General features: G+C 58.2%; 3 protein-coding genes across 3 annotated transcripts; all 3 read right to left on the bottom strand.

The window, feature by feature from the left end:
- Positions 1-479: 479 nt before the first annotated feature.
- On the bottom strand, positions 480-1,448 carry LMJF_17_0735 (ysine decarboxylase-like protein; the record flags this gene model as incomplete). Its single annotated transcript, XM_001682284.1, has 1 exon — positions 480-1,448. The coding sequence occupies one exon, from the start codon at positions 1,446-1,448 to the stop codon at positions 480-482; it is 969 nt and encodes a 322-aa protein (XP_001682336.1).
- A 2,987-nt stretch (positions 1,449-4,435) lies between these two features.
- On the bottom strand, positions 4,436-7,252 carry LMJF_17_0800 (putative OSM3-like kinesin; the record flags this gene model as incomplete). The annotated part of the gene is made up of 1 exon (XM_001682285.1): positions 4,436-7,252. The coding sequence occupies one exon, from the start codon at positions 7,250-7,252 to the stop codon at positions 4,436-4,438; it is 2,817 nt and encodes a 938-aa protein (XP_001682337.1).
- Positions 7,253-8,576: 1,324 nt separating this feature from the next.
- LMJF_17_0810 (conserved hypothetical protein) lies at positions 8,577-9,713 on the bottom strand (the record flags this gene model as incomplete). Its single annotated transcript, XM_001682286.1, has 1 exon — positions 8,577-9,713. The coding sequence occupies one exon, from the start codon at positions 9,711-9,713 to the stop codon at positions 8,577-8,579; it is 1,137 nt and encodes a 378-aa protein (XP_001682338.1).
- Between the last annotated feature and the right edge of the window lie 1,158 nt (positions 9,714-10,871).

The following is a 10,871-nucleotide window of genomic DNA, read 5'->3' on the forward strand; positions in this document are numbered from 1 at the left end:
ACACGCACACAAATCCAGAACCATCCGTGCACGCGTGAAATCGTTAGGGGTCACATGTAACGCTCCGCACAGCGAAGTCGGCCGGCGGTGTAGCGGCATTTGTGTGCGCGACGATACGGTCTTTTCAAGAGAGGGAGAAACCGAGGTGCTGGGGAGGTGAACATCGGACAGACTGTGGTGTGCTGGCCGAAGGGTGGGTGAGGGGGTTGGGGTACAAGCCGGGCAAACTGCGGGGGGTGGGGTGGGGTGGGGGGCAAACGCCCGCCCACCCGCCTGCCCGCTCGCATCCCACGATCCGCGGTACGCATCCGTTGAGAATAAAGGGGAGGGGGAACGATGGAGAAGGAAGGCACGACAAAGTGCACCCGCCTCACGAAGACGGCCGTTACAGCATGGCCGCGGCTCAGCACCCCACAACCAAGCGCTGCCCTCTCACACCCCACACTCTGACAAGAGCGAGCCTTTGTGGTCTTCGGCACCTACGGTCGACTTGTCCAGATCAGCGTGGAAGCCGGACTCGGCGGCGGCACAAAGGACTTGAGCGTTTCCATAACCTCAACCGCGGTTGGCGCGATCACCAGGAAGTCGAAGACGTTTTCCTCCAGGAAGCCTTCGGCAATTAAGTGCCTCAGCAGCGCAACGAAAGGGTCGAAAAAGCCTTCGACATTCACAATGCCAATCTTGGGCCGATAGGCGTTGAGCTGGAACAGCGTAATCACCTCCAGCAGCTCATCAAAGGTGCCGACGCCGCCTGGCAGTGCGACCACCGTGTTGGCGTGAGCAAACATGATGCTCTTTCGCTCCGACATGGTGGCTGTTGTGTAGATGCGGTCGCCAATCATCGCCCCTGATACCTCGCGCTCCGACAGGGCGTTGGGGATGATGGAGATGATCTTGCCATTCAGTGCGTGCGCCTCCTTCGCCAACTCACCCATAACACCGACCGTGCCACCGCCGTAGAGAACGGGCTGCTTCGCCTCTTCGACGATGTACTTGGCGAGAGCCTTGGCCTCCTGCGTGTACGCGGGCCTGCTGCCGCTACGCGCACCGGCAAAAACCAGCACACCCTTCTGCAGCAGCGGGTCGTCTATGTCTTTTTCAGACCACGACTGTGGCCTGCTGTCCAGTGCCGGCTGCGATGCAACGTTGCTGTACACGGTTAGCTTCTGCTCCTCAACGGCGATCCCGGCTACGACATTAAAGAGGTTCTGGAGGGGCGCGCTCTTCAGGTGAATCTCTTCAAAGTCGCGCATGCTGCTGTAGCGCTCCAGTACGAGGTACTGTAGCGGCACCGGTTGGCCATGCTCAAAGACCTGATGCAGCTCATAGGTGAGAGTACCGGGCTCATTACGAACGGAGTGCTGCTGCAGCGGGGCGAAGGCGTCGAGGAACTGCTGCTCCGCCTCGCTGTCGCGCAGCTTGATGGTGAACACAGCCGCCACAACCATTTTCTTCTTCTCTTATACTCGTCTTCGCTGCGATGGCTCGGCAAGGGGCTTTCCGTGCGAGATATGTGACAGTGGTTTGTGAGGACTGCTCTTGTGCAATGTGCTTGTACGCCTTCCCGGCTTGTGCGTGTGTGCTCTACAATGCTCTGCTGGGGAATGGCGGACAGACACCGGTGTATGTGTGTGAGGAAAGGCTAAGACGTGCTTCATTGAAGGTGGTTGTGGGCCAACGGTGCACTCACAAGGCGGAGGAGGACCTCCACGAAGAAGCACAACGAAAAGGAACGGAGAAAGAGAAAGGGAGAATGTGAAAGCTGGAGCGATGATGATGACGAGACAGCAGCTGTGGTACCACACACACACACACACACACACGCGCGCGTGTAGGACTGCGTGACCTTCCCTTCCTCTGACGTGTGTGTGTGTGTGTGTGTGAGGGCATTGCAGAGGGACCGAGCGACGGAACGCAAGCTGCAGGGAGAGAGAGAGAGAGAGGGAGGAAACACGAGCGCGATGAGGAGAAAGTGCGAACAGAGAAGTCCGCAACGAGCAACAACAACGAGAGCGTCAACCATTCTCGCTCCACCGCCCCCCAAAACAAAACAAAACAAAACAAAACAATATACACATACACGCTATACATATGAAAGGAAGCAATGACGCGGGAGAGGGAGACGGGCGTGCACGGGGGGGGGAATCAAGCACAGAACCACAAGAGACGAAGAGCAACCACCACAACAGCAGCAACCAAACATCGAGGACGACACGAAAAACGCGGGAGGTAAAAATGACGGTGTGCGGCGAAGGTGTGGAGAGAGGAGACAGGAGAGAGAGAAAGAAGTGCAGAGATGGGGAGAGACGGTTGTGTGTGTGTGGTGTGTGTGTGTGCGATCCGCTGACAACATATATTACATTTCGTGCCCCTCTACCCCGTCTCTACCTTTGGCGCTCTCCTCCTGCGCATCCCTTTCGCTCTTCATTGTCTTCGCCAGGGGGTGAAAAAGAAAACAAGTTTAAGAACAACAGCGGCACCAACCATCAATTTTTTTGTCGTTCCGCACGCAACGCCGCTGAGCAATCAGAGGTCTGCACACTCCACGACATTTCACATCAGTCACGCTCCTTCGCTTCCTCGCTCCACGCTTTCCCTCCCCCTCTGTGCACGTACCGTGCTGAGGCGATTTGAATCCCTGCAAGCGGTTTATCGACCCCGCCACCACACGCGATACATCCCATAAACACGATGGTGCTGGGAACGGAGGAAGGCACTCAGTTCCACCTTCACCGAGCACAAAGGGCGTGCGGGTGTCGGGTGGTGGTGGTCGTAGCAGCTGGCAACATGAGGGGAGACGTCAGCGTAGAGGAGGAAGTAAGGGAGGCGATAGGGGAAGGGGCAGGAGGGAATAATTAGCACACAGACAGACAGGGAGAATGGTACATGATGAAAAGAGCGAGAATCGGAAAACAGGGAAAACACAAGAGAGAAAACTCTGGGGTGTGGACGCAGAGGTGAGGCTGGTGCTGCTGGTGGTGATGATGGTGGTAAGAAACTTATACACAAAGGGGAGGGGAGGGCAAAGAAGAGGCCCACTCGTGGTTGAGGTACATCCATCATACACACCCGCAGGCACGGCAGAGGAGAGGGAGGCACTGATATACAACAAACACGCCACCCACATCCACAAAGAGCCCAACAAACTAAGAAGGGGTCAGATCTCCGTGTGATACACCAGCCCCTTATTTTCTTTCGCTCACGCACAGCTACGGTGCAGATCGACTCACAGCGAGCTATAAAAAAGTAAAGCGAGCGAGCGAGAGCGAGAGAGAGAGAGAGAGAGAGAGAGTGACACAGGGCTATGCGTATCGGCGAGTGTGCGTGTGTGTGTCGGCTGCACAATTGTTCTCCCCTGACACTCACTGGCGGTTCCAGCGAAATAAGAAAAGAAGGAGCGGAGCAACAAGACGATAAGACTGCATGGAAAGAGAGAAAGGCAGAGGGGAAGCTTTCTTGTAAAGTTTCTTATGCTTTTTTCTGTGCATGGGTGTGAAGTCTCCTGGTGCATGTCCCCCCTCCTCGCGGTGACTAGAGCCCCCCCCTCCTCCCCCCACACACCTCTCATCGGATGTAAGAGAACAGGATCGAAACTGAGCAGAAAAAAAAGAGCGGGGAAGAGTTACGGAGGAGTATGGAAACCGGAGAAGTCGTGATACATATATATATATATATGGTGTTGCCTTCGAATGGCGTGTGCCTTGGTCCGTTGGTGGAAGGGGTCCAAAGGTAAGTAAAAAAGAGGCCGTCCTCCACCATCGTTCACAGACAACGCGAGAAATACGTCACATGCCCCTTTCCCTCTCTTCCTCCCACCCGACGGCGCAGCACAGCTGCGTGCGCGCGTGTGTGATTGTGTGCGAGGATCTGTGTATACATGAGTAAGCGATCCATGCTAAGGTGAAAAGGTGAAGAGGAGGAGGGCTGGGGGTGGGTGGGGAAGAGAGGACAGACAAACCACCGAGGCCTCTGCGTTCGAAGGCAGCGGAAGAGAACACCTCGGTGCACGCGCAAACACGCGCGTGCCACTCACATGGGCATGAAGCTGTGCTGGAGACGAGAGAAGGAGCAAGACAAGCAGAAGCGTTTGTGCAGAGATTCAAAGCATAATGAGAAAGGGGGAGGAGTGGTGGTGGTGGTGGTGGTGCGTGTGTGTGTGTGGGGGGGGAGGGTTAATACACGCGCACGAAGGAAAAGGGAGGAGGTCTGATCAGCGGATCAGGAAGGGGCGTTGGAGAAGGGGCAGCTATACTACGCGGGGGGGGGGAGGGTCAAAGGGGAAGGACACACATCAACACACGCGGACACACACAAGTAGAGAACATCATACGCGGATGCAGGGGGGATATGCAGAGATCTTCGGCAAAGAGAGAGGGGAGGGGCAGAGAGAAAGGGCGACGACTGCGTATGCATGCACGTATGCGTTCGCGTCTTGCTACGAGTACTCGGCGTCGTCTGAGGGATCTGTCGTGCTACGCCTCACAACGGACTTGGCGCTGCGCACCTCACCCATGGCGAAGAGATCGTCCTTGCGACGGCGCTCCTGCTTTGCGCGCTCGAGGGCGTTCTGGATTTGCTCCTTCTGCTCCAAGGCCTCCGCCTCGTCATCGGAGAGCTCGATGCGGCGCAGCAGGCGCATCTGCTCCACCTTCTTCTCCTCCAGAGCTTTGCGGAGGTCCTCGCACTCGCACACTTTCATGTCGAACCGCTCCTCCCACTTGTTCAGCTCCTCCTGCAGCTTATGGACCTTCTTCTTCAGCTTCTTCTGACGAAGCGACTTTTCATTCAGTTCAGCGCTTCGCTGCTCAGAAAACTCGGCGACGCGCTTATTGATGAGCTGCTGCATCTGCGCATCCTTGTTCTCCAGCTGCTCGCGGAACTGCTGTTCCAGCGCCACGAGGGCCTCCGTCTTTTCCCGCAGAGAGATCTGGAAATACTCTGCCTTCTCGTTGTTCTTTATGATGATGGCCTTCTGCTTCTCCAGCAACGTGCGGACCTGCTCTAGTTGGTCAGAGCGCTCGTGCAGGCGGGTTTCCAGCCGCGTCACCTCGTCCTCTGAGCGGGTGGCAGCTGCCAGCTTCGCCTCGTACTCCTGCTGCACTTTGGCGAGCTGTCGGTCGTGCTGCGCCACGGTAGACTCCGACTTGGCGAGCTCCGTGCGTTGTGCCTCCAGCTCCGCGTAGAGAGACTCGCGAGAAGCAGTCACGTGCTCCACCTTGGCCTTCGCCTCCTCAAGCTCCGCCTGAAGACTGCTAATCGCTGCGGCGTTCTGAGCCGCCGCACTTGTGGACGACTGCAGCTCCAGCGGTACCGCTGAGTCCGCCGTCGCGTTCTTTGAGATGGAGGCCGAGTTTTGCTGTGGTGCAGCCACCGCGGCGGTCGAGCCAGGCACAGCAGACGCTGCCGCCATCAGCTGGCGTCGCAGCGTCTCGTTTTCCTCGCGTAAAAGCTTGATCGCTGCCGCCCCGTTGTCGTCGAGCTTAATCGCTGCCAGCAGCTTCTCTTCCTGCATTGTGTAGTCCTGCTGCTGCCCCACTGTCGCTGCAACTTGACCACCGCCGATGCTACTGCCGGGCGCGACCGAGGCTCTCTTCCACTCGGCCAGCTCCTCCTTCACCTCCGCCAGGTGCCGCTCCAGCTGCGCCTTGCTGGTCTTGAGCTCCTTCTTGGTTGCCCTGTGCTCTGCCTGGGACGCCTTGAGGTCCGCCGTCAGCGACTGGATCTTCTCCTGCAGGGACGACTCATCGCCTCCTTTCACCTTGGCGTTTCGCAGTACCTCCTCGAGTGTCCGAGTGACCTGCAGCTGCTCCAGCGTCTGCGCCGCCTTCTCTGTCGGCGTCAGGAAGTAGTTGTAACACTGCGTCCACACGTCGTTCAGCTGAGACTGCATTGCCGCCCCGCTGCTCTCCGAGATCTGCAGTTGATTCTGCAGCTGGCTAATCTCGTCCTCCATGGAAAGGAGACGGGTGTTAAAGGTCTGCCGCTCCGCTGCAAAAGTGGCCTTCGCCGTCTCGTAGTCGACTAAATCTGCTTCGCGGCTCTTTGTGGCGTTGTCCAGCTGCACCTCCAGTTGACCTATCTTCTCTTGCAGCTGCACCACTTCCTCCTCCAGCCCCGCCGTGCCCTCGCTCTCGTACTTAGCCAGTTTCTCGCGCAGCTCCTTCACTATTTCTGTCAGTTCCGCGATCTTCTGATCCTTCGAGTCCATGTTCACAACCGGCTTGTTCTTGATCTGCTTGGCACGGTCCGCAAAGCGCAGCGTCGACACCGTCTCCGACACGTTGCGCTCGCTGGGGTTGATATTCGCAAACATGACGGTCTTGCTGTTTCCACCAAGCGAGTCCTTCAGCAGCATTGTCAGAGGACTGCTGCGGAACGGCACGTGGGTGCCGCCCTTGACAATGGTGTCGATGACGGTGCCGAGCGCGCTCAGCGAGAGGTTGATGTTGCACCCCTCTTTCAGCGTGTCACCCGAGGCGCCAGTCTTGCCCTGGCGCTCCGAGCCGGCAAGATCCACCAGGTTCAGCTTGCTCGACACGGCGCGGGTGCTCCCGTCTTCGAGGGTCTCGGTGCACTCCAGAATGAGCGAGAAAACGGAGTGCGAGCGGCTGCTGTCGGCGTTCAGCTCCGTGGACGCGACGCGGCGACGGTCTGTGCCCTCCTCCAGGTGCCGGATAACATCCTCCGGGAACTTGACCTGCGCCACAACGGCACCTTTTACAAAAAAGGTGTGGTCCTTGTTTTCGCGGATATCCAGTGACACCTGCTGCTTCGCTAGCAGGTCGCGCACCTTACCATTGTACAACTCCATGAAGGACACGTACATGCTGACGGTCGTGCTCGGCGCCTCGTCTCTCATCTTCTGCACAGAGTCGAAAATGTGCTTGACGCAGCGGGGGATCACACCCTCCAGCGTGCTGTTGCCCATCACACCCGTCATCGTGTGTGTCTTACCGGAGCCGGACTGGCCGTAGGCGAATACTGTTGCGTTGAAGCCACCGAGCACAGACTCCGTCAGTGGCATAATGAACTGGGTGAAGATGTCCTCCTGGGAGAAGCTGTTGTTGATCACGGCGTCAAAGGTCCAGCGATCGGGCTCGCCAATGATGCTCTTCACGGTCACGGTGTTCTGCACCATGTCAAGGTCGACGCAGCTCTTGTGACCCATCGCATTTTCCTTCTCGCTGAAAGGACGGCATCGGACGAGCACCTTAATGTTCTCCGCCGCGGCGGCTTGGTCCTTCTTGCCCATCGAGAATACAGAGGGAGAATCGCGTGTGTGTGTAAGGTGGGCGAACCCAGCGGCCTCACTTATGGTGAGAGGATCGGTGAAGCAGTGGAGAAAGAGGGAGAAGAAGGATGTGTGCGTCTCTGCGTGTGTGCTTGCGGGTGCACTAAGACGTCGGTTATCGCGCGTGTAGGAGCGTGTCTGCGTACAAGGGGTGGGGGAGAAGAAGTAGTCGGAGATGTATCACGGAGTAGGAGGGAGGGAGAGATGCACGGAGGTAGCCTCTCATCATCAACCACCACCACCACCACTACAACGCACACCCGAATCTCTCGAACAATCACGAAAGAAACACGCCACGCGCGCGTACGCACACAAACGGAGAGAGAGACAGAGGTGGGCGACGCAGCACCGCGTAAAGGTACACTGAACAACTGAGCGTGGGGCGCGTGTGTAGGCGCTGACCGCCAGATCAGTACGTCTGTTGCGCAGGTCTATGTGATGGCGAGAGCGACAAGCGCAATGACGAGTCTGGCAACAACAACAACAGCTGACGCGGGGGCGGGAGCTCCTGAGTAAGAGGGAAACTATATATATATATATATCTATGTGTGTGTGTGTGTGCGGGGCAGATACGGTACCGCCGTTATCATTATTATTTTTTTTTTGTTGTTGATGCACACGCGAAAATGCCAGAGAAAGGGGATGGCCGAAATGCGGTGGAGAGTGATGGGGGTGACAGAGAGGAGCGCGGAGCAGGAAAGGGAGAGGACGGGGGGAGGGCGAGTGGCGGCGGCGGCAGGCGGCCCACCCTCAAGCACAGAGATAGACCTCTCAAGCGTCATCTCCGTCACTTTGCTCTCTCGCCCTCTTCTCGTCCTTTTCCAAATGGGCCGCTCCATGGACCGAGGCAGACGCACGAGATGGAGACCTTCACATTTCACTTCGCTGTTTATTCACGCGAGTGTGTGTGTGTGTGTGTGCGTGTGTGGAGGGATGGGAGGGTGGGGGAGAGGGAGGGCACGCTTCTTATTTTCCTTCTTTGGGGCGCTTCAAGCTGCCGCCACATTTAATGTGTGCATGTGACAGCGTTCTCTGGGAGAGCCACGATATAGACAGAGAGAACGCCGTGACAGACATCGAACACCATACGCACTGTATGCCGCATCAAGCATGCACACCACTGTGATTAGCAAGAAGCATAAGGTAATCGCACAAGCCGTTCAACTAACCGGCCGACCAAGGCGGACTTGACCATCGTGTCGTGCCCTAGGCCCACGCACCGTTGCCTCCGCCTCAGCGGCCGAGGGGGCGGGGAGGGGAAAGGAACGCCTAGAACTCTCCTCTCCTATCTTGTGAGGTGTTGCGACGCTGCGGCAGCTTCGTCTTCCCACGCCTTCAGCGCTGCCAGCACATCCGCTGACACCACCGGCTCAACAACCAGTGGCAGAGGCGTTTCGTGTAGCGTCGGACGCAGGTACATCCCATTCAGCACCTGCAGGGCCCGCACAGCGGCGGCGGCCGAGGTGAACACCACCTCAAAGGTCTTCGTGTTTGGGCGGATTGCAGCCACTGTGTCACCGCGAGGAAGATCACCCAGCACGGCGGCGTCTGCGGAGGCAAGGGACGAGGCAGAAGTCTTAGACGTCGCTTTACTTGACAAGTATCGAGGAAGTGCCGCGTCGGTGGGTGAGTCCGCGCCTTCCTGCACTGGGTGGCGTGCGTGGCCAGCTACTGCTGCTACGGCAGGTATGCTGTCGGTGCTGCGGTGCACCATGCAGCTCACCAGCTCATCGGCGTTCTTCCCCGTGCAGACGTGCTGAACACAAAGCTCTCGCACCTCCATGGCACCCATGTTCAGAGGTACGTTGTGCACCCGAACGACCTGGCTCGAAAGGCGAGTGACGCCGGCTGCATCGGTGAAGGTGCCGAGCGCGTACCGCCGCTGCAGCCGCTGGAGCAGACTAGCACGACTTGACAGGCTTTCTGAAGGCAGAACACTTGCTGCGACTTTATCCTTGTCGATTCCGGATGCTGCCATGCGATCGATCACGGCGCCAAGGCGATCGGCGGCAAAGATGTTGGTGGTGAGCTGATTTAGCAGAGCTCGCAGAGTGCTCACCTGCTCGGCTAGTTGTGCGCTTGATGGCAACGCGACAGGCGCGACTGTTGTAGCCGCGTGTGTCGCAGCTGCAAGGGAGGCGCCACCGTCATGGCGTGCAGAGGGCGAGGCGCATGTGTCGGGGAGAGGCGCCGTTGATTGAGCAACACCTTCTCCCCTACCATTACCTGTTGCCGCTTCTGTGCCGACAGGCCCGGCGAGATGCCGCCGTTCTATCTGTTGCACAAGCAGGTCGGTGTTTCGCTGGCCCAGCACCACTTCCCCTATAGCACGATGCACCTCGTGGAGCTTCCCGTGCAAGCCGTCCGCGGTGCTCTCCAGCTGCGCCACACGCCGTGTCAGGAGCAATAGTTCCTGCTGCATCAACCGAATCGTTTCCTCCTGTGTGCGTAGCGTGTGCTGGGTGCGCCGTGTGAACTCGCGAAGCTGATCGACAGCGTGCGTGAGGGTCGAGAGAGTTGATGACGGCGCTGTCGAAGCCACTGCTGGAGGCGCAGACAGTGCCGCACTCGTGCGAGTGCCCTCCGTTGCAAGATGAGATGCGCTCACTGCTCCTCGCCCCGGGGAGACACTGCCACAATCATTCGAGGTCCGCTTATCCTCACCACCGGCACTGGCGGTTCCGCGAAGATGAAGCGGCGAGCGCGCTAGCCAGCGCCGGCACGCAGTTTTGGTCCACATGTGAACGCGTGTACTGGGGAGCGAAAAAGAAAAGAAAAGAGGTGAGGCGACCACCACCGCCACCACCACAGCAAAAGGCGTTGTCACGTGTGTGTGTGTGTGTGGGTGGGTGGGTGTGAGACAGAGAGGGGGAGACCGTGTGTGTCGATGGGTGTGAAAAAAAAAGAGAAAGAGGCATGTGCACCCTGCGTGTCCCTCCGATCCTTCGAACTGAGTGAGGAATGTTGAAGGGCTCAGACAGGATAGAGACGCTTCCTCTCACATGCGAGGGGCAGGAGGATTGGGGAGCGGGGGGAGGGGAGGGAGGGGAGAGGAGGCAGATGACGTGCGATCTGCGGCTTCATCTGCAACATGCTGCAAACATCCCATCGAGAGGGGAGAGAGTGAGTTTCAGAGCAATGACGAGGCAAGAGCGTAAGCTCATCATTCCTCCATCACCGTCACGCTCCTTCTGCACCATCTCTCGTGTGTATTGTTCATTGGTAAGGTGAGCCCGACATACCGCACAGGTAGGAGGAAGGAGAGGGAAGGGAAGAGGTGGCGGGCAAGACGAGGCGGAGAGGGGGAGGACTAGGACGGGCTGCACAGCACGTACGCTAGCGCATGTGACGCGTGCGGCGCCGCTCCCCGGCTCATTCCCATGTCCCTTCCACACATAGGTGCACGGGCGACAGGAGGCCGATTAGTCGAGTTAGAGCAAGACCAAAAAGCGGTTGGCTACTTCGTGGGGATCATTGGGGCGGGAGCGAGGGGGGTTGAGTGGGTGAGGGGACAGCCACGGCGGAGGAGGCGGTCGTGCATACTTCACTTCAGGTTCATGCACGCCCCCATTCCCAGAGA

This window comes from Leishmania major, chromosome 17 (genome assembly GCF_000002725.2).
Source record: "Leishmania major strain Friedlin complete genome, chromosome 17".
Classification (NCBI taxonomy): Eukaryota; Euglenozoa; class Kinetoplastea; order Trypanosomatida; family Trypanosomatidae; genus Leishmania; species Leishmania major.